Raw genomic sequence first — 23037 nt, 5'->3', positions numbered from 1 at the left:
CCCCTTGGTTCCTCCTCCTTAGTCATGTGTGAGATGATTCTTTGCACTTCCTGTGGATATATTCTGGCTAAAGATTAAGGTAAAAAATAAAACAATAATAATGATAATTACTGAACATAGGATTTGTGCCTCTGTGCCGGGCACTGTTCTAAGTTTTTCTGAATTAAGGAATTTGTTAAATGTTTTGATTCCCTTATACTCTCAATAGTCTGTGAGAGATGTTATCAGAATTAGCCTCTCTCTCACAGATAAGGAAACTGAGGCCTGGGAGCTTAGCTTGTTTGCCTGAGACCACACAGCTAGCGAGTGGCAGAGCTGGGATACGGACCCAGCCAAGCCTGCATTTGTAAACCTTGCCCTGTGCAGCCTGGTTATCGAGAAAGGGGATGCCAACCGCTATCTAGGCAAAGAGAAGAGTGTGCTTTGTCTTCCTCCTAAGAAATACCAGGAAGGTAGAAATAAGCACTCTCGGCCTCAAATGAGAATGAAGAATCCAAAAGAGATGCAGGCAGACCCCTCTTTTTTATTTTTCATATTCAATTCCAAAGTCCTATCCATTTTTGCTTTGAACGGCTCCCAAACTTGCTGCTTTTTGCCTGTCCCTGCCCTAACCCAGGCTCTCCTCACTCCATGACTCCCTGCTCGCATCCTCAGTGTTTCAGTGGCAAAACTCAGTCTTTTTCTTTGCCAGGTATGCCTCCCCCACCTTCTCCTATAAGTCTATTCACGTCTAACACCCACTCCCGGACACTTTCTCCCTGCAAGCCAGTGCTCACTGGCCCCCCGCTCCAAGTGGCCACAGCACTTGCTTTACTACATGTGGAATATTTAACAACTTAGTACAATGTAGGTTATTTTTTACATATTTCACGTGTGTCATTTCTGTTTCCTGGGCTGGATTGTATGCACCATGAGAGGAGGAGGATGAGGACACATTCATTTCTGAATGAAGCACAATGCTAATTATGTAGTCATTAGGAAATGTTTTCAGATTGATTATAAAGCATATAAGGTGTCCTGAGTTTAGGCTGTTCTTTGAGCCCTGGTGACTTTTTTCCTCTCCCCTCCTGTCCTCTCCCCTCTTCTTTCTTCAGCTACTGTATATTGACCACCTTGCTCTGTGGCAAGCAGCATGCTAAATGCTTTACATACTTATGTTTCTTTTTTTATTCCTCACAACTACCCAGTAGGGTATTATTAATTCCATTTTACAGATGAGAAGATGAAGATTCATGATGATTAAGCAGAGTGACAAAGTCTAACACAAAGTTGTTAAATGGCAGGACTGGGATCAAACTGAGGTCTCTCTGACTCCAGAACCTTTAACCAATGTTCTATATTGTAACGTTCTTCATTATTATCTCTTTTTCTCTTCCATCTTTCCCTCTTCTATTTCTTTTTCTCTTCCTCTAATTCAAAGACGAAAATGGATTAATGTCAGGTCAGGGTTGAGAGTAGGTGTTATTTGCAAAAGATTTCAATTCCTTTTCTTTTCTCCTCTGCAAAATATTTCTCTGAGATGCACAGGGTTGGCACCCAAATGCTGCTCTCCAAGGTGGGCCCCAGTGCAGCTTGCCGACATCATGATCCAGGCACACCGTTCAGGTGTCTTCACTCTCAGTGTCTCTGTCTGAGAGTTTTGCTCAGACTTAGGACTAATGCAGACTGACTCACTGTAGAAAGAAAAGTCAGGTCTTCAAAGGTGAAAGAAGTATCAAATTGGCCACGTAGAGCCCTTGGGTCATTTCCAGACCCAATCGTTGTGACCACTTCTATTCCTTTTTACCTGGGAGTTAAAATGAAGTAAATAATTTAAAACACGTGTATTTGCCCATTTTTTTTCTTTCCAGAAGAGCCAAGTACCATTAGTAGCCTAAATGCCTTTGTAGTTGCCAAGCAAATATTGTGGTGAACCAAATAGAGTATGAATTACTTTAAAATGGTAAAATTTCAAGTAAGGATTTTTTTTTGGTATACCAAGAAAACTTTGTCATGTATGTGGAAGTAGTTCAGTAGCAATTTGGTGTTGACTGACATATGATCAATCCAGGGCTCACATGATCTTGTCAGGAAACAAAGGTTTTAGAAACCACTTTAGTGGTTTAGGTAATTGAATGGTAAAAATTCTCTTCTCTTTTAGATTTGAAGATTTGGTTAATAATTGATCTTTTTTATTGATGTCCTGACTTTTGGTACATTAGAATTGCTCTTCCTTTGACTTGAGGTCCAGGACTGGGTTCTTTGATGACTTCCTTTTTTTTTTTTTTTTTTTTGTGGTACCCGGGCCTCTCACTGCTGTGGCCTCTCCCGTTGCGGAGCACAGGCTCCGGACGCACAGCCTCAGCGGCCATGGCTCACGGGCCCAGCCGCTCCGCGGCATGTGGGATCTTCCCGGACCGGGGCACGAACCCGTGTCCCCTGCATCGGCAGGCGGACTCCCAACTACGGCGCCACCAGGGAAGCCCTGATGACTTCCTTTTGACTGCTTTATACCTGAGTTCTTATATTTGACTTATTACATTGAGATGCTTCTTACATTTTTGTTTTCTAACTCACAAAAGACAATAACTTTTTCATATATGTTTCATTGAGTCAAGTTTTTGGTATAAACCTGTTGGTCTGTGAAATTCATCCTGACTTTGTTCATATATTAGCAGAGCCAGAAAGTTAATGAAGCTCATTCAGAGAAAGGATTTGTGAACCGTTTTTGCTTGGCATTGTGCTAATTAAACAACTGGTTGGTTGACTAAACATTTTACCTTTAGAGGACAGTCTGATGGCATTACTTTGGTATTACTGCCTTTTGAGTAGAAAATGCTCAATAATTATGGGTTTATTGATCCCTCTTTTTAAGGCTGAGCTTTTGATGAACTGATGACTGTTTTAGCCTGAGACTAGTTCTTTTCTGAGTTGCAGATCCTACGTAGAAACAGGGACTGCTCAGAATCCTTCTCTTGGTCACTGCTCTTTTCCTGAGGTGTTTCTCAGTACTGGACTGGATGTTCTATGTTTGGTGCCATGAAAATCACATTCCTGAGGCTGGCTTTTGTACCTCAGAGCCGAATTAACTTGCCCCCCTTTGCCTTCAGAGGACCTTTAAGTCATTTCCTGGCATGTCAAATTGCATGTTTTCTTCCTTAGCTCTGGCCCAGGAAAACATCTTTTGGAAATTAACATTCTTATTTTGAAGATTTGACTTGGTCTAGGAAGCTTTTTCTCCAGTTTTGCTCAAAGTTGGTTGATATATTTCTAGAAACTGGCACATTTAAAATATCATTTCATCATGTATTACTGGCACCGACTGGTTCATGGGAAGCTGCTAGCAAGGCTCAGTCTTGTTTTTGTTGGGATGAGGTGAGGCCAGAGTATTTTAATAGTAATGAAGTCTGTGTTTGTTCTATAAGTGGTTTGCTAGTTGGGTATGGGACTTTGGACATTTCCAGTAGCCTGATATTTCTTTATTCTCTTGCCATATCTGTCCATCATGGTTGATTTAGTTGTAGACATTAGGACAATCAAAAACACTGACCCTGTTGATCGTTGGTCTTTAGGGCTCATTGGCTGACAAGACAATGTCCATAGCTCTTTTACCCACGTTTTGTCTTCTGGAGCCCTGATCAAATGAAGCCTCGGAAGTTAGAAGGTAGACATGGCCTGGAAGAGGATCCAGATGTACAAGAGGTACCAAGGATCTTCCCATTCTGGCCTAAGCATAAGACCTGAAGGACTTGGTCTGTGACAGTTGGGAAGAGAGGTAGGTGGAAAGTATTCCAGAGTTGTAGGGGGTAGACTTCAAAGGACCTTGTGACCACCTGGATGTGGGCCATATTAGACCAGGGTGGTGTCTAACATGTCTCTCAGGTCCCTAGGTTGGATGATGTCACTCCCTGGGAGGACATATGATGAATGAGAGCAGGTCTGTGGGGCAGGGTGACGAGCACTGGCCAGGAAGGGCTTCTGCAGGGAATTGGAGGATATGCCTGCCTGGAAGGGGCAGTGGGGAACTGTGCAATACTGATGGGTCTCCTTGCCCCTTGGTATGTCAGGTATGGGAGAATGAGTAACAGGGGCTGCTAGAGAAGTCAGGTGTGTCCGGAGGGGAGAGCTGGCTCGGGGTTTCTACCAAGACTGAGGTCAGGGGAGGGCTTGTGAAACACTGGAGTCATGGGGAATGTGGTGCCTGGTGTTGCACACCATGGGGTGTATGTGGCTTTGCTCACCTGCAGAGCTATGGCTCATGCTCTCAGTGTTTGAGATGGTCCTACTATCTTTTGCCTGCTCTCCAACTGAAACTCAGCGCCCTCCCTCAATGCTCTCTCCTCCCTTTGGTGTGTGCCTGTGACAGGTGGCTCTTAGGGTTTCCTTCATGGGGAGCGTATTTGCAAGAGAAAAAGGAATCGGGCATATGCCTCCATTCCATAAAGGTCATGTTGCATTTAGTTTGGCTAGGGCTTGACATAGCCCTTTCCTTCATCCTGTCAGTTCTGAACTTGATGAGCAGAGAGACTTAATCCTCCAGTTAAGATTTTCAATTAAGTCTTGTCCTCCTGTGCACTAAAGAAAGCTCTAATCCAGCTTCTTGGGTCTGTTTTTATCTATAGTCCTTTTGATTACATGTGCCTCAGGTGGCCTGTTGTCCATATTCCCCCTTCTTTCTCTCTCAATCTCTTCACCCCTCCCTCCAACACACACACACACACACACACATACAGATACACACACACACACACACCATGGTAATTGTCCCAAACACCTAATGCTTGTAACCTCATTCTTTTTACTTGGATAGAGGCTTAATTTAGAGCAAAGTGTATAATACAAAATCTGTCCAACACTGAAGGATACACTGTGTGTATCCTATCATCCGCATAAAATCAGCACTTTGTAGAATGTGCATGGAAAAATCCCTCACAAATCAGGAGAGTGATTACATAGAAAAGCTGAAAATGCTTTATGTTTCATAGCAAAACCACAGGACTAGAAAATCAGCAATGGGTGGTGATGTTATAGCCCAAAGCAATCCCAAGGCCATATTTTGTATTCTTCTGGTAACAGTAAAACTATCACTATTAAAAAAGCTGAAAATGTGGACTTTGTTTTTTTGAGATATTGGATTTCTTTACTATGAACTTCTGTCAGATCTTTGCCTCCAGATTTGCCCTATGAAAGAGACTTTGGCATTTTTTCCCTTAGAGTTTGAACAGTACAACACAAAAGAAAAGCGGTAGTGTTTGTGGACTGTGAAAGATTTACTTGGTTGGGTGGTAGAACTTGTTTTCTATAGAGAAAAGTTGGGCTTGGATTGTCTTATTTGCAGCCCTTTGTTAATACTTCTACCTGTCAGTCATCTTTCCTGTTCCTTACCGTAGTTTTGGTTCAGATGCTCATCTTGTCTCCTTCCTTAACCATCAGCTTACACTGCAGTGTGACCTTGTGTCTCCACTCACAAAGCAGGCATTCCGTCCCCATGTGCACCTGGGGTCACCCACTGCAGGGGTCCACCCCAGGGGAACATCTCTGGTTCCATGGAGAGCTCCTCCGTTAGCCTCTCCCTCTGATTTTCTTGCTCCGTTAATTATTCCATTTCTCTCGTATAGTTCCAGTCTATTTACCTGAGCCTCCTCTCTCCCCCATCCCACTCAATTTGACATTTTTCTTGTGTTCTTTGATTTTCCTTAAATCTCTCCCACCTTAAAACAAACCAAAAAACCCCTCCCTTGGCCCTGAATCCTCTTCTAGCTGCTGACCTCTCTCGAAAGCACAGCCAGGCTTCTTGGAGAAATGGTTTTGTTGTTCTTCCTCTGCTTGCAGCTCCTGCTCTTTTCAGCCCTTGCCAGTGGGTTTCTGTCCCTACCCCATTGAAGCTGTGTCACCTGGGTCAACAACGACTTTCCAAAGCTTTTCTTTCCTTATATAACTTTGTAGAAAGAGAAGAGATTCATGGGAGTGAATTAGTCTTAGAACCTCTAACACTGAAGTGAAACATGAAAAATATTGATTAGCCAGTGGAGTGGACCTATTGAAGTAAGAGAATTTGAGAGCCAGAAAAATGGAGGGTAGCGATGTTAAAGCGGCCGTGAATGATGCCTGGAGGCCTGGTCTTGCTTAGATAAGGGTGCTGCTGTTCACGCTCAAAGATTGCTTAAATAGGAACTGCACTGCTGTCATCCTGGACTGGATTTCCCCAATTCCCAAAGACACCACGATGCCCCTGATATGAGGAATGCCGATTCCAAAGTTTTCTCAATAACATTGAGCATAATCCTGGAGCTGGTGGGAGTGTTTCTTCAGTTACCCGTTGTATGACTTTTCAGCTTGGGTTTTAACTATAGTTCTCTCTCTCTGATATTCTGGATATATATGCTAATTATAATTATCTAGCATATTAGACATGTATCTCTCATTAGCAAATATGTCTTCAATCAAAATAACTAGGATAAGGTTCTGGCCCAAGTAACAATTCCTTGCTAAGCTGATACAGTTTTTTCCCTTCTATAAAAATAATTAAGGGCTATGATTTTATACTGTGCCTCTTCTCTGGACGTTTCAGGATTCTACTGGAATATTTCCTTCTCTCCTGTGTGTAGTAGTGGTGGTTTGGTTTTGGCTATAAATATTATACAAGAATCTTTCACTCCCATATATGTGCCATCTGTTGATACTCAACAGATTAGTTTGGCTTCCATCATGTTGATTTATATGGCTTAATTTTATTATTCCCCTTTGCAGTGAGAAACCATTTTTTCTTGAGGGAAGTTAAACTGAATAACAAAAATTAAATAAATAAATAAATAAATAAATAAATAAATAAATAAAACAAACGAAACAGAAGTAATGAATAGATTAGGCAAACACTCTTAAACTTGATAAATGTTTACCTTATGTCTTTTAAATTAAAAAAAACTCTTAAACTTGAGCATTGTCTAGTAACTGGAAAACTTAATCAGACAAAACGTATATTGGAAATATAGTAGAATAGAAATAGCAATGCTTTGAAAATTCTTACACTGAAGGGAAGCCATGCATGCATTTTCAGTTGATTTGACACAGTCTGGAGTAGACTTTTATTTACTAGTGGGATACATAAAGAAAGCTTTAACAACCCAATCAAAAAATGGGCAGAAGACCTAAATAGACATTCCTCCAAAGAAAACATACAGATGGCCAAGAGGCATGTGAAAAGATGTTCAACATCACTAGGTATTAGAGAAATGCGACTCAAAACTACAATGAGATATCACCTCACACCAGTTAAAATGGCTATCATCAAAAAATCCACAAACAGCAAATGCTGGAGAGGGTGTGGAGAGAAGGGAACCCTCCTACTCTGTGGGTGGGGATGTAAATTGGTACAGCCACTATGGAGAACAGTATGGAGGTCCCTTAAAAAACTAAAAATAGAACTACCATATGATCCTTCAGTCCCACTCCTGGGCATATATCCGAAGAAAAACATGGTCCAAAAGGATACATGCACCCCAGTGTTCATTGCAGCACTGTTTACAATAGCCAAGACATGGAAGCAACCTAAATGTCCATCGACAGAGGAATGGATAAAGAAGATGTGGTACATATATACAGTGGAATATTACTCAGCCATTAAAAAGAATGAAATAGGGCTTCCCTGGTGGCACAGTGGTTAAGAATCCGCCTGCCAATGCAGGGGACACGGGTTCAAGCACTGGTCCAGGAAGATCCCACATGCTGCGGGGGAACCAGCCCATGTGCCACAACTACTGAGCCTGCGCTCTAGAGCCCGCCAGCCACAACTACTGAGCCCGTGTGCCGCAAGTACTGAAACCCATGTGCCTAGAGCCTGTGCTCCACAAGAGAAGCCACCACAATGAGAAGCCTGCGCACCGCAACAAAGAGCAGCCTCCGCTCAACCGCAACTAGAGAAAGCTCATGCGCAGCAGTGAAGACCCAACACAGCCAAAAATTTAAAAAAATTTTTTAATTAAAAAAATAGAATGAAATAATGCCATTTGCAGCAACATGGTTGGACCTAGAGATTGTCATACCGAGTGAAGTCAGACAAAGCAAAATATCGTATATTGCTTATATGGGGAATCTAAAAAGAAATGATTCAAATGAACTTTTTTTTTTTTTTTTTTTTTTTGCGATATGCGGGCCTCTCCCGTTGCGGAGCACAGGCTCCAGACGCGCAGGCTCAGCGGCCATGGCTCACGGGCCCAGCCGCTCCACGGCATGTGGGATCTTCCCGGACCGGGGCACGAACCCGTGTCCCCTGCATCGGCAGGCGGACTCTCAACCACTGCGCCACCAGGGAGGCCCTCAAATGAACTTATTTACAAAACAGAAGCAGACTCACAGGCTTAGAGAACTTAATTCCCCAGGGGGGAAGGGCGGAGGGAAGGGATAGTTGAGGAGTTTGGGACTGACATGTACACACTGCTATATTTAAAATGCATAACCAACAAGGACCTACTGTATAACACAGGGAACTCTGCTCAATATTATGTAACAACCTAAATGGGAAAAGAATTTGAAAAAAGAAATAGGTACATGTATATGTATAACTGAATCACTTTGCTGTACACCTGAAATTATCAGCACATTGTTAATCAACTATACTCCAATATAAAATAAAAAGCTAAAATAAAAGAGAAAGCTTTATTATTTTAAGGTGGGAGGATATCCCAGTAAGAGCAGTAAGCTATGGAGACCAAATGAAATACTTTGAATGACTTGAAAATTTTGAGAAATGAAAAGTATTTTGTGAAGAAGAATAAACCATGCAAAATAAATCACATTAGATGACTTTTTTTTTTCATTTGACAGTGACTTCATTTGAATGACTGTTTTGTGGCAGGCCCCATGCTAGATGCTGGATTAATCTCTAACATTTTTTCCTGGATTATTGTGGAACTTCCACCTGGTCTCCCTTTCTCCCCTTGTACTCCACCCCTCACCTCTGTCCTTTCCTACCACAGCAGCCAGTGTGATCCTGTTAAAAGTCGAATTTGCCACACCTCTGATTAAAGCTCGGCATCTCATGCAGGGTAAAAACCTGAGACTCTGTATTGGTCTACATGCATTAGAATCCTGTTCCCTCTTCTGCCTCTCACATACTCCCCCCAGTAAACTGGCCACTTTGCCATTCCCCACACAGGCCAGACCCACTCCCACCACAGGGCTTTTGCACTTGCTCTTTCCTCTACTTGGAAGTCTCTTCCCCCAGCTGGCCACAAGGCTTACTCCTCAGGTCATTACTCCAGTGCTGGCTTCTCAGTGAGACCCTGGTTGAAGGTCTCTTGGTTAAAGAGACCCTCTCTTACACCCTGGTTAAAATTGTAACCCCATCTCCCCCACTTTCTTTCCTACTCCTCCATTTTTTCCTTTAAGGTAACCATCACCAGGTAACATACTATACATTTTTCTTATTTATTTTATTGTCTTTTGCTCCGCAGTACAGTATACACTCCACCAGGGCACAGATTTTTTTTCCTACTTTGTTTATTCCTGTAGCCAGTGCTTTGAACAGTTTCTGGGTACATAACAGTCAATAAATATTGAATGAAAGAATGAATTTCGAGTCACAGAAACTTATAAAGAAGGAAATAAACATCACATAATCCCACCTCACAGAGTAAATAACTGCCATTAGGACTTGTGCGTGTGTGTGTGGGGTTCCACTTAGTATTATAGAGATGTTGGAAAAATACAGAAAAGCACAAAAGATGTGATTAAAAATGACCCATAATTGCTCCAACCAGAGAAAACTCCTTTTTTGTGTTTGGAGTATCTATCTTTCCGTCTTTCTCTCCCCTACTTCCCAACCCCTTGTAGCTGTGATATACATAATTTTCTCTCTGCAAGTGAACATGTATGCATGTGCATGCACAAATCATATTTATTTTAATCTGGGGTTTTTGTTATTATTGTTGTTCATTTATTAATAAGTCTTGGGTATGTTCCATTATGTTCACTATTCTTTAAAATATGATTTTAAATGGTTTGTATCATTCCATTGCGTAGATGTACTATTGCTTTTTTAATCACTTCCACATTATATACACATATATTTAGATTGTTTCCATTTTTGTATATTTATTTTAATGAATGAACATCTTGTTTGTACATTTTTTGCAAGTCTTTATTTTTCTTGGGGTAGATTATTAGAAGTGAAATTACTGTGACCAAGGATATATATGACCTTTTTAACCTGTCCTGATACATATTATGACATTGTCTTCTGGAATGGCTCACTCCAGTAGAGAGTACCCATTTTACCGTATCTTTACTGGCACCGAGTAGCACTGTTTTCTAAAACTCTTGATAAATTTGATAAACAATTTTGACTACTTTGATTAAGTAGGATCTTTTTCCTGTATTTATTAGTCATTCATATATTATATTCTATAAAGTCCTTATGTCTATTTCTTGACTCAGTAATTTTAGGCAGTATTATTGGCACCCTGCTATAAAGATGAAGAATTTAACACTCTTTCAATATCTCTTACCTCTCCTCCCTCTGTCCCCTCTGTTTTTGTTACTTACTTACTTTTGGCTTTACAATGGTTGACTTTTTATCTTAAAATAATATCATTAAACCTCGATTAATTTATCAACTTTGGGCAGTATGTATTGACTCTCTGCTATGAGGTACATAAATTAAGACATTTAATGTGTTTTTATTGTTCTTTTTTCTAACCCTTAGGTTTTATTACTTTCACTATTATTTGTTCTCTATTTATAAACTTTTAAACATTTACCTTCTGTTCTCTAAATTTAATTAAGCCTCTGTTGATTCTGAAAATTAAAAAACAGTGAGGGATATTTACATCATGGTTTTACAAATATTACGTACCAACTATCACGGCTGACGTTTGATTCCACAGAGAATGAAATATAATCATATGCAATTGTATATTTGCTCCTTGAAGGAGAATCTTGCATGCATTTTCTTCTGATTTCTTTCTAGTGTCCTTTACTTCATCAAAGGTTTGTATTCTTGCATTCCGTATCATCTTTGTCTTTGTTTTCTGTTTTGTTTGGTTGGAAAACCTCCTCATAATTTTTCTCCTGTAGTAAGCGTGGTCATTACTAAACTCTTTCTATCTTGAACTGGCACTTGATTGATTGACTGGTTGCCTGGCTGTAGGAATTTAGGTTCAAAATAATTTTCCTTCAATTGTCTATTGTGATCTAGCATCTGAGGTTACTGATGAGAGGTGTATCATCTTGATACTTGCTGCTTTCTTTAGCTAACCTGTGGTTTCTCTTTGGAAGCTTTTATACATTTTCTCTATCCTTAGAGATCTGATATTTTACTAGGGTGTGTCAGGGTGTTAAATTTTTTTCATTTATTCTCTCTGGCATTTGGATTAGCCTTTCTTTTTTTTTTTAACATCTTTATTGGATTATAATTGCTTTACAATGGTGTGTTAGTTTCTGCTTTATAACAAAGTGAATCAGTTATACATATACATATATCCCCATATCTCTTCCCTCTTGCGTCTCCCTCCCTCCCACCCTCTCTATCCCAACCCTCTAGGTGGTCACAAAGCACCGAGCTGATCTAGGATTAGCCTTTCTATTTAAACTGTACCATATACAGTTTGAGGAAGTCTTCTTTGATTTCTTGATTATTTCTTCCCCATCACAGTCTCTGTTTTCGTTTTTGTTTTTTTCTTTCTGAAACTTCCATAAGATAGTTTTTAGACCTCTTGGATCTGTACTCCATGCTGCTCAGTTTTCTTTCTTATTTCTTATCTCTTTGTATTTTTGTTCAGTGTTTTTTTTCTCTGCAACCACCCAGCTTAGTTTTCAGCCATTGGTTAACACATTCATTGACCTGTAAAATTTTAATAATTGTTTTTGTTTCCAAGAACTCTTCCTGTTATCTGATTACTTCTTTTCCATGGCAGCCCCTTTTTGCCTTGTGGCTCTACTATCCTTCTGTATCTCTCTGAAGATAATAAACCTCTGTTACCTGAATTAGCCTTGTTTCTCTAGTATCTTTTCTGTTTGTTCATTTGAAGCTGTATTTATTAACTCTTGCTGCTTGACAATTTACTCCACAATTCCTAAAAGAATAAACAATTTATTGTCCCCCACAGTGTCTGTGGGTTGGGAATCCAGGCACAAGTTAGCTGGGTGCCTCTGCCCTAAGGTCGCAAGCCAACAGTCAGGGTGTCATCCAGGTCTGCAGTCTCATCTGAAGGCTCAGAAGGGGAAGGATCTGCTTCCAAGTTCACTCACGTGATTGTTGGCTAGATTCACTTCCTTACCAGTTGTTGCACTGAAACCTCAGTTTCTCATCACCTGTTAGCTGGGGGCCTCTCTCAGTTTCCATCTATGTGGGCCTCTCCGTGCAGCAGCTCACAACATGGCACTGGCTTCCAGCACAAACTGGCAAGACAGCAAGAGAAGGCTAGTAAGATGGAATCCAGTCTCCTTGTAAACTGATCTTGAAGTGCCATCCCATCACTTTTGCCATATTCTGTTCCTTAGAAGTAAGTCATTTAGGTCCAGCTCACACTCAAGAGGAAGAGGTTCCATAAGAACATGAATACCAGAAGGCAGGGACCACTAGGGGTCATCTTACATGCTGCCTACTACTTTCTCTTTGGTATTGGTTTTCAAGTGTCTAGTGATCTTTGTTTGTAAATGAAGGATCTTGAGGGTTATTACAGGTAGTTGGCCTGGGTTTACATTGTGACTGTGAATGTACAGGCTCCGGACGCGCAGGATCAGTGGCCAGTGGTCTCTGCCACTTGTGTAGGCTTCCTTTTCAGGTATGTGGGCAGACAGCAGGAAGGTTGGCTGGGACTCCCCTTTGTATGATTCTATTCCCTGTAGTGTGTATGGGTGGAACCTGTGACTTACTATCAGCTACTAGAATATAGCAAACACGATGGGATAGTCACTCCCTTGATTAGGTTACATTCTATGGCAAAGGAAAAGGGGTTTTGCAGATGTAATTATGGTCCTGAATCAGTCGATTTTTTTAGTTAATTAAAAAGGAGATTTTCCTGGGTGGGCCTGACTTAATCAAATGTAAGAGGGATGGAGGCCTTCCCTGAGGTCAGAGATACTCTCCTGCTCGCCTTGAAGAAGCAAACTGCATGAGTTCTATAGCTGCAAGAAAATTACTTTTTCCAAAAGCCTGAATGAACATGGGTGTGGGTTCTTTCCCATTCAGGCCTCCAGAACAGAATGCACCTGGGCTGACACCTTGATTGCAGCCTTATGAGACTCTGAGCTGAGGATTCAGCTAAACTGACCCATGGAAACTGTGAGATAATACATATGTGTTGTTACCACTAAGTTTGTGGTAATTTGTTACACAATAGAAAATTCATACAGTGTATTTCACTCCTAGACCTTTTCAGTGCCTTTCCTTTTTTGGTTCTCTCTTCTGTCTACAGTGGATGTGTGGTGTAAAGCCAAGCTGTGTTCTCTCTGAGTCTAGCCTCCCCGTGAGGAGCCTTCTTCAGGAAGGTGGCCCCCTTTCTACAGAGAGCAGGTCTTGGGCTGTGACTTTGAGGGCATGTCATCCCTGCCAGTTGTGCTTTTTATTTCTTTATCTTGGAGAATGGGAAGAGGAGGAGCCTAACTCCCAGATGTTCTGAAGTCAATTTTTGTTGTTGTTGTTGTTGTTGCGGTACGCGGGCCTCTCACTGCTGTGGCCTCTCCCGTTGCGGAGCACAGGCTCCGGACGCGCAGGATCAGCGGCCATGGCTCACGGGCCCAGCCGCTCCGCGGCATGTGGGATCTTCCCAAACCGGGGCACGAACCTGTGTCCCCTGCATCAGCAGGCAGACTCTCAACCACTGCGCCACCAGGGAAGCCCTTGTAGTTACTTTTTAATGAAAGACCCTGATGATCGTTCCCTTGCCCACTCCCGTGCTTTGTATTTGTTGATTCTGGCTTGGAGCATCTCTGGCCATTCTTGGTGGGAACCATGCTTTTGCAAGGGGTCTGCATGTGTGGTTTCCTTGCTCTACTTTTCCTACCACTCTGATTCTACTTGGTTTTTCTCTTTATGGAATTTCATAAAACTTCTGGTCTGTTGAAAGCATATTTTCCTGTTTTATAATGCTGTTATGCTGTTTTGGTTTCATTCTTTAAACAGAAAACAATTTTTCTAGCATTTCAGTGGGATCTTGGAAGTGAAGGGAGGCAGATATCAGTGATGAGTCTGCATGAATTCATCTGCACATCCTGGTCTGGACTTTTTCTTTTTATAGGAGAAAATAAAATACTCGTTTGCTACCTAACACTGATCTAACATATTTGTAAGAAATTTGGCATGTTTCTAATAAAATTGATGAGAAAGGGCAGAATTTTCACTATATTAACTAATTTTCTCATGCTCTGTTATTACTTTCTCCTTTTAAAGTACCCCAAAGCATATTTCTATGAAGACTGTGCTCTTTTTTTCTTCTTTCCCCCTCTTCTCACTTACACTTACACAGCCTTTCTTTCTACTCTCTTAGGGTAATTTCTTAGAACAAGTGACTTAAAAATATTGCTGACACTATGTATTTTTTTTTCTAACACTAGTGGCACACATGATGTAAGTGCTGAGAACGTGAGATAATTGAACTAAAATTGTGATTTTAGAACTGTCTTAAGACTCTTTTAGTTCCAAGTAACACAAAGATATTTCAAACTAGTTTAGGTTAAAAAGAGAAATTATTAGGTGGAAACTGCAATAGTATCTCACCAAACCCAAGGGGAAAATTATATTCAGATATCATGAGGGTCTGGAACCAGAAACTAGAAGCCAACAGGAACCCAGGAAGTTATTACCTTTCTGTCTCTCTTGTCTCTGTTTTTCTGAACATCTGCTTATTCATTTCTCTCTCAGCAGACTTACTTTGCTTTGGCATGGGTGTGGCCAAATATAGCTAACCAACAGTAGTAACCTCAGCTTCCAAGTTCATATCATCTCAGTTCAAGCAAATAAGTCAGAGGCACAATCCAAGATTCCAAGGAGAAAGAATCCAGTTTGTTTAGCTTGGGCCAGTTATCTTTTTTTAGACCAGTGAAGTTGTCATGAGGGCAGATTTTGTGTTATAAACATGGTTGCCACAGCCCAAGTTCTCAAAGAAGAGGTAAGTGGATAGAAGATATCTCAAGTGGGCAGATATCTCAAAACATGTCTGTTGTAATATTCTTCTTTATATCCAGTGTGCTGTTTCTCATTAGAGAGACAGTTTAGCTTGTGGTTAAGAACATGGGCTTAGGGTCAGACAGACCTCGATTTGAATCCCAGCCCTGCCACCTACTAGCTGTGTGACCTCTGTGAGGGTCAGATTCTTTCTCTGTACAATTGGGGTGATAAAGCCTATCTCTTGGAGTTGCTGGGAGAATGAGAATATATGTGGTACATCCTACACAATAAATAGTTATTATTATTTATTACTATTATCATAGCATTTGGGAAAGATTATGTGAATGGAGGAACATACATTTTGCTACCCTGAATAGTGCAAGAAGATCTGGAAGCAAAAATCTAGGTGCCACAGAGATCAATAAAAAACTCTAAGAGAGAACTTTGACTTTTTCACACTTGACCAAAGCAGTGTACACAAGTTAGGCTGATGATTTTAGGGCCCACTAATCTACACTTATTTTTAGAATGAAATTTTTGCCTCTGTTGGTTTTGGAAAGAGAGAAGTCAATGGTCTCATAATTCTAAAGAGAGCCAGGCTGGGCTGGTGGTCACTGGTACAGTCATCATCATTCTTCCCAGCCAGTGCCTCTTCTGATGGTCCCTGCATTCACTCTGCTCGGTAGCAGGTCTGTTCTGATTGGCTAGTGCCTTACCCAGTAAAAGAGTTTGAATATGTGCCATCAATTCAACGACTTCAGTTTTTGTTAAAGGAGATCCACTATTTTCTTTATAAAACAATAGATTTTCTTTGCATCTTTCTCATTTATATGACAAAGTTGTGGGTCGCAGCCATCGTTAAATGAGCTCTTCTAAAGGTTATATAAGATGATGATGATTCAAATTCTGTATAGCTAAAGGATACCAAATGTAAGCCAAACATTAATGTTTACATAAAGTAGAGTTAGCGAACAAACTATGTTTATGGCTTCTTTGTAAATAAATGTAGTATATGCTGTTCTGTATGGAACTGTAGTAGAACAATATCTCAGTGACTAACTGTAATTTTCTCTTAAGTTATGCAGACATTTTGATTGAGAGGGAAGTGTTAATGCAGAAGTACATTCATCTAGTTCAGATCGTAGAGACAGAAAAAATTGCAGCTAACCAACTCCGACATCAACTTGAAGATCAAGATACAGAAATCGAAAGGCTTAAATCAGAGGTATTTCCCAGTTGATAGATTCCTTCTCATTGTTTCATGTTTATTGTCATCTCCTCATGATTACTTAAGGCCTATCAGGGCAAAAATTTGATCTCAAATTTAGTTCCTCTGCCATCAACACATGCATGAGAAGTGAATGTATTGTCTATGTTAGGATTAAGTAAGTACGCTACAGTAAAATGTCAGGATAATATGCTATTTTTAAATTATTTGTGCTCCTGATGTCCTTCATTTGCTTGACTATTCAAGAATTGACCGTAATATTTAACTGTTTTTCAGATTGACTCATGGTAATGATAATTGTGAGTCTGTCATGGATTCAATTAAAGCCCAGATGACAACTAAGGCAGGTCCAAACATGAATTCAGAAAGTCTTGACTTTTTCTCAAGCTCAGGAGTCCAACCTTCTCCCCTCTAGAATTTTGAAAAACTCATTAAAGTATAAGACATAATGCTAGGGTGCATTTTTTCCTGAAGTTGGAATTCACTCCCAGCCCCGCTCCAAGTTTAAAAACTCCTCAGGCTCTGCACCCCCAGGTAGTGAGACTGACTCCAATGAGAGCGGAAGGTGGTCGTGGAGCCAGTAGCCATGGTGGTGTGTCTGGGTCCTCCATTGTCTCCGAGGTGCCTCCATCTGTATACAGAAACCTGAGTATACCTTCCCTTGCTGTCCTGTCATTCCTTGTGGGAAGTGATCAATATCTGAAGAATTGAAGAGGAATGTAGCAAGTGAGGTTTTTCTCCTCTTTTTGACCAGTGGTGCAGTAGTGTCTTCTTAGCTCCAAAGAAAAGAATAGGACAGAACGAAACCTACTACTACGAACTGTATCACTGTTGACAGAAACAGTGCAGCTCCTCAGCCCTGGTAACTTCTTGTCGTTTTTCTGTCATTCAACATTTTCTTCTCCATTTCCTCATGTCTTCTTCTAAGACATACTGTGCAAGTCCTGGGAGGGTTTTCACCTCCTGCCGCCTGTGTACATCACCTCCAGCAGATAGCGCATGGGTATAAGCTGATTCCTATTGGGATATGATTGCCTCTCTGACGATGATAAGTTGCAGACTGTTCACCGTTATCATTAGTGCTGTGAACTTCCCAATCCAACCCTGAAATCTCAGATAGTGAAAACAGCAACAGAAAACTTAACAAACCTGCATCTTAAAAGACTATACCAGGCACTGTAATTTAAAACAAAATTATTGTGTTCTGTCTTCGCCACAGTTAGCTGGAGCAGATGCTTGTCTGCTAAGTGAAAGAGGTTGGCGTTTACTCCATGAGAGGAACTCAGCACCAAGCGATGTTCCCCAATATTTATTTGTGTGTGCTTCTCTGTCTTCACTCTGTTCTGTTTTAGTCTGAATATATATTGCAGCTAGAAACTGTCAGTAGCAGGTATGTCTTGTGTGGTCGCTTGACAGGAACCACAACTTATTTCCTACTCCTTTTATTTTCCCACTTCCCTGCCAGAAAAATGGCAGAAGAAAGTATTTGGTAATGGGGCAAAATGTAAAGACAGGGCAGAGGGGGCAGTTATAACCCCAGTGTTTTAAGTGTTTGCTTGTTAGTAAATCTGAGTAGGTCCTTAAGTTTGCAAGAGCCTGCAATTGAGTGATAGTCCAGGGAGTTTCATTACTAAGTGTAGTTCAGAGGCTACCTGGTTTTGAGTCCCCCTTCGTAGGTCACAGAACTGAGCTGGGTCTTTAAAGAGATCCCAAGTTGTTTCAGTTCTTTTTGTCTTTTTGTCTTTTCTTGGCTGGCTTGGACCAACCCCTGGGCTCTGAAGTTCCTTTTGCAGTTACCATTTTCCCAAGGAGATCTGTGAGTGCTATACTGTGTCGGAAGGCCACAGGCTGATGATAGGAAGCAAGAGCTTTGAGCTGAGTGTCACTGCATTTGGAGATCACAGGGCTTTACAGGAAGCTGCCTTTGGTGAGATGATTGACATGTCACTGAGATGCTGAGAAGACCTTGGTCTGGTCATCACTGGCAGTCAGGGCCCAGTTTTGGACTAACATTTCTCTAAACCAGATCCCAGTTCACACTTTCCACAGTCACTTTTTTTTTTTTTTTTCCGGTACGCGGGCTTCTCACTGTCGTGGCCTCTCCTATTGCGGAGCACAGGCTCCGGACGCGCAGGCTCAGCGGCCATGGCTCACAGGCCCAGCCGCTCTGCGGCATGTGGGATCTTCCTGGACCGGGGCACGAACCCGTGTCCCCTGCATCGGCAGGCGGACTCTCAACCACTGTGCCACCAGGGAAGCCCCACAGTCACTTCTTATAAGCACTTTTGTTAGTAGCATAGCAAAACAAGCCTGAGGTGAAGTTCAGCCTTCCCCTGCCTCAGCACCGAAGGAAGATAAGGTGCATAAAAAGTGAACATTTCCTGAGGATAAGCTCCCTTGTAGGCATAACTTCCTATGATTTATGGCTATAGTCTAGTATTTCCTAAATCATGAAATGGACCAATTTTGTGTTATAGATTATCGCTCTTAATAAAACCAAGGAACGAATGCGACCTTACCAAAGCAATCAAGAAGATGAGGATCCAGACATCAAGAAGATTAAAAAGGTAGGATGCTGGGGGTTTCCAGCTTTGGGAGATCGTGGTGACCAGTGGTCTTTCTGTAGTGATGTCTTTGCCACCCTGACTCTGAGCTGGGAACAGTCTTGGTATTTCTCTTCCGATGGCTCCCAGACTTGCCCTTCAGAGTGATCACACGTGGTTACTTCTCTCGAAAAGTTTCAGCTTGAGATTTCTTTGCAGTTCTGGGAATCCACTTGTAGATTCTGTGAGAAGGATGCCAAAGCCAGTCATGAAGCCAGACAGTAGTGTTCTCCAGTTGGGTTATTTAAGTGCTGCTGAATCTTCTGATTTTGTGCTGCTTTTATATTTGGGGAGAGTAGTTTTTAAAATGCATTTCAAAAACATTTCTTTTAGCTTTAGTCTTCAGTGCTTATTTAGAGAATTTTTTGTTTTGTTTTGTTTTGAACATGTGAGAAGATTGAGTGAATCAATACATCTGCTCAGGTTTCTGGTTTATTGTTGTTTCTTTCTTGTTTAACATCCACATAATCAGCAGCTCTTTTCACCTTATTGTCATTTACAACTGTACATATTTTGCATTTAACCAGACCCTGGCACTCACTCTACTCTACTTTGTTTGATTTATGTCATCTTGATTTTGAGTTCCATAATCTTAATTGTCCTGCATAAAAGCACTTACTCAGCTTTATGTGAAAAGTTTCACAGTTAAAGAACTTTATTTCTTCTAAATTTTTTCTTATTCCTATTTTCTCATGCTAAGTAATTATTCCCCTTCAGTTGCAGTAAAACTTTAAATATTGCTCAGAATTTGAAATAGAAATGCTCCTTAGGGCTAAGTTGCACTGTTTTCAGTTTTCAAGAAATAACAAAGTAAAATAACAACATTCCTCTCTTAGAATTAAAAATTTTTTTAATTGGATTTGCTTTATTTTATTGTTACAAGATGAATGCTTATGCAGCTGCATATAAACAAAGGTATCAGTAAAATAACAATTGTAGTAAAGTCCTGTTGTAGAAACTGATAGTAAGTAAGTAAGCCAGCTTTTGCTCAGCAGGTAATATCTGCCCAAGCAAATAGAAATATTTTATTTAACACAAAACTCGGTTAAGTTGATTTTTGAAAATACTTCTGTTAAATGGAGGAATAATGATAAAATACACAATTTTTACAGTTTCTATCTTCCTATTTCTTAATAGAAACAATTTTTTTAAAACCTCATTTTTGAACTTGTTAAATAGGTTTTGAATTTAACTCTATGGTCCATTGTGTCCCCAGTCAAGCTAACGTCTGTGTGGAAAGGAATGTTTACAAATGAATTAGTTTCTCTATTCTGATCTTGATAAATATCAACATAATTTTTTAACTACAAGAGACCAAAAATTGAAATTGGTTCACAGATATTTCCCATTAGATTTCTCCAAATAATATGCATATAATTTCCTCCACATAATTCTACTAAGATGTGTTTAATTTTTATTGTTTGAGGTATGGCAACTGTATGAATGCCTGTTATAAAAATTGATAGTATGCTGACATCAGTTGGTAAATGAGAGAATTTTAAATATTGCAAAAGAAAAGTGGTTGTTTAAGTGCATGATAGTTTAGACCATATGCGTGAAATAGTGTAAAAAAATAAAAAGTATAAGAATGTGTTGAAAAGAAAACAATGATACTAAAAAAAATATTTGGTAGTAATTTAATGCTTTTAATTGTATATGAATTTGCAACCTGCTTTGTTGCTGAATCTGCCACTTAGATATAACAAATCCTACTAAATTATCATAATTTTTTTAATATTTAGAAAGGACTTCAGATATTTTGGTCAGTTATTTTATAGATAAGGAAATGGAGCCCAGAGTTCAAGTTCACCCAGCAGGTTAGTAGCAGAGCCTTTGGGTTAAGGATTATGACATATACCTATCTGCTTAGCACCCAGCATTTACTTGGGCATTTAAAAGACACTCAGTAAATGTTTGTTGGCTGAAACACAAAGGCCAGTGCACTTTGTCCAGTTTGCCTCTTATTTTTCAAATCATATCTAGGGAATTCAGATCAATTTTAGAGCCTTTCATGTTCCTACAAAATTGATCTTAAGCTTTATTTCTTGTTTTTGTTGTTGTTTTGTTTTTGTTTTTCCACAAAATAACACCACTGTAAATTGTTAACATGTGTTTTGCCCAGGTGGCTGGAAAAGAGAGTCCTTATAGTTAACAAAAAGCAGGTATAAGAAGGCCAAGTCATTCTTGTGTGATTAACCACACAGGCAAGCTGCAACTAGACTTTATTCATCTGTAAAAAGAAGGGGTCTTATGAATTGATCTCTAACACTTATTTTTTAAGCTTAATTAAAAAAAAACTCAGCCATAACAAAAAAATCAAACCCGATTTTAGAATAAGCAAAGGATTTGAATAGACATTTCTCTAAAGATGATAGACATTTCTCTCAAAGGTGATTCTTTAGAGAAATCACTAACACATGAAAAGATGACCAGCATCACTAGGCATCAGAGAAATACAAATCAAAACTACAGTGCAGTATCACCTCACACCCACTTGGATGGCTACTATCAAAAAAAATCTCCCAAAATAACAAGTACTGATGAAGATACAGAGAAATTGGAATCCTTTTGCACTGTCGGTGAGATTGTAAAATGGTTCAGCTGCTATGGAAAACAGTATGGTGGTTTCTCAAAAAATTAAAAATAAAACTGCTATATGATCCAGCAATCCCATTTCTGGGTATATATCCAAAAGAACCAAAAACAGGATCTTGAAGAGATATTTGCACTCCTGTATTTATTGCAGCGCTATTCACAATAGCCAAGAAGTGGAAGCAACCCAAATGTTCATCAACAGATAAATGGATAAACAAAATGTTGTACATATATACTACGGAATATTATTCAGCCTTAAAAAGGAAGGAAATCCTGACGTATGCTACAACATGGATGAACCTTAAGGACATTATGCTAAGTGAAATAAGCCAGTCACAAAAAGACAGATACTGTATGATTCCACTTATATGAGTACCTAAAGTAATTAAATTCATAAAAACAGAAAGTAGAATGGTGGTTGCCAGGGGCTGAAGGAAGGGGGAAATGGAGAGTTGTTCTTTAATTAGTTGTAGAGCTTGAGTTTTACAAGATGAAAATGTTCCAGAGATCTGTTTCTACAACAATGTGAATATACATACCACTACTGATCTATACATTTAAAAATTATTAAGATAGTAAACTTTATGTGTGTTTTTTTACCACAATTAAAAACATTTTTAATATCTGGTTTTATGTTGTTAAAGAATAAACCTTTAGTTTATTCCTTTCTTGAAATGTTAACAACTAAATATGTGATATTACTAATTTCTGATGTCCTTATAGGCAGGCTTAAACAGCTTAAACAGTGGAAGAAACTTGTGAAGCTGAGAAAAATATTATTTTAAAATCATCTTTTTTCTGCTATCTGGTCCAAAGCCTGACATTATTTATTCTGGTGGTGGGCTCACCAGTGCACCAATGAAAGAGCAGGGTGTGTATGGCACAGGATGGACACCCCACTGACTGGCTTAAGAAAGCCGTCTCACACTGCCCTGAGATTCTTGTTTTGTTTTTTGTTTTGTTGTTGTTCTGTAGGTTCAGAGCTTCATGCGAGGATGGTTATGTAGAAGGAAATGGAAGACCATTGTGCAGGATTACATTTGTTCCCCTCATGCTGAAAGTATGAGGAAGAGAAACCAGATTGTGTTCACCATGGTTGAGGCTGAGTCGGAGTACGTTCACCAGCTCTACATCCTGGTCAATGGCTTCCTGCGGCCCCTGCGCATGGCGGCCAGCTCCAAGAAGCCCCCCATCAGCCACGATGATGTCAGCAGTATTTTTCTCAACAGGTTTGTCTTGGCATAAATTAAAGAGCTGTGTGAAAAACCTACTTGTGTTTCTTAAAAGAATTTTTACATTACTTACTTAAAAGAAGAGTTATAAATTCACCTTTATGAGCTTATGATATTGAAAATAAGAAAGCTATCATTGGCGTTTCATTATTACCCCCAATTTTCATATCTTATTATTATTTTTTTTTTGTGGTACGTGGGCCTTGCACTGTTGTGGCCTCTCCCGTTGCGGAGCACAGGCTCTGGACGTGCAGGCTCAGCGGCCATGGCTCACGGGCCCAGCCGCTCCGCGGC

General features: G+C 40.1%; 1 protein-coding gene across 3 annotated transcripts in view; it reads left to right on the top strand.

Moving 5' to 3' along the window:
* Positions 1-23037, top strand: part of RASGRF2 (Ras protein specific guanine nucleotide releasing factor 2) — a 245172-nt gene that overhangs the window by 70919 nt on the left and 151216 nt on the right. For 2 of the 3 annotated variants that reach the window (XM_082621256.1, XM_082621255.1), the window contains exons 3-5: positions 16163-16310; positions 18791-18880; positions 22487-22740. In XM_082621256.1, the coding sequence (XP_082477382.1) occupies positions 16163-16310; positions 18791-18880; positions 22487-22740 (492 nt within the window). The remainder of the gene's footprint in view (positions 1-16162; positions 16311-18790; positions 18881-22486; positions 22741-23037) is intronic. The other variant, XM_082621257.1, reaches the window with a different exon arrangement.

The sequence above is a fragment of the Mesoplodon mirus genome (assembly GCF_964341445.2).
Source record: "Mesoplodon mirus genome assembly, chromosome: 5".
Taxonomy (NCBI): Eukaryota; Metazoa; Chordata; class Mammalia; order Artiodactyla; family Ziphiidae; genus Mesoplodon; species Mesoplodon mirus.
This window is presented reverse-complemented; position numbering and strand designations above follow the sequence as displayed.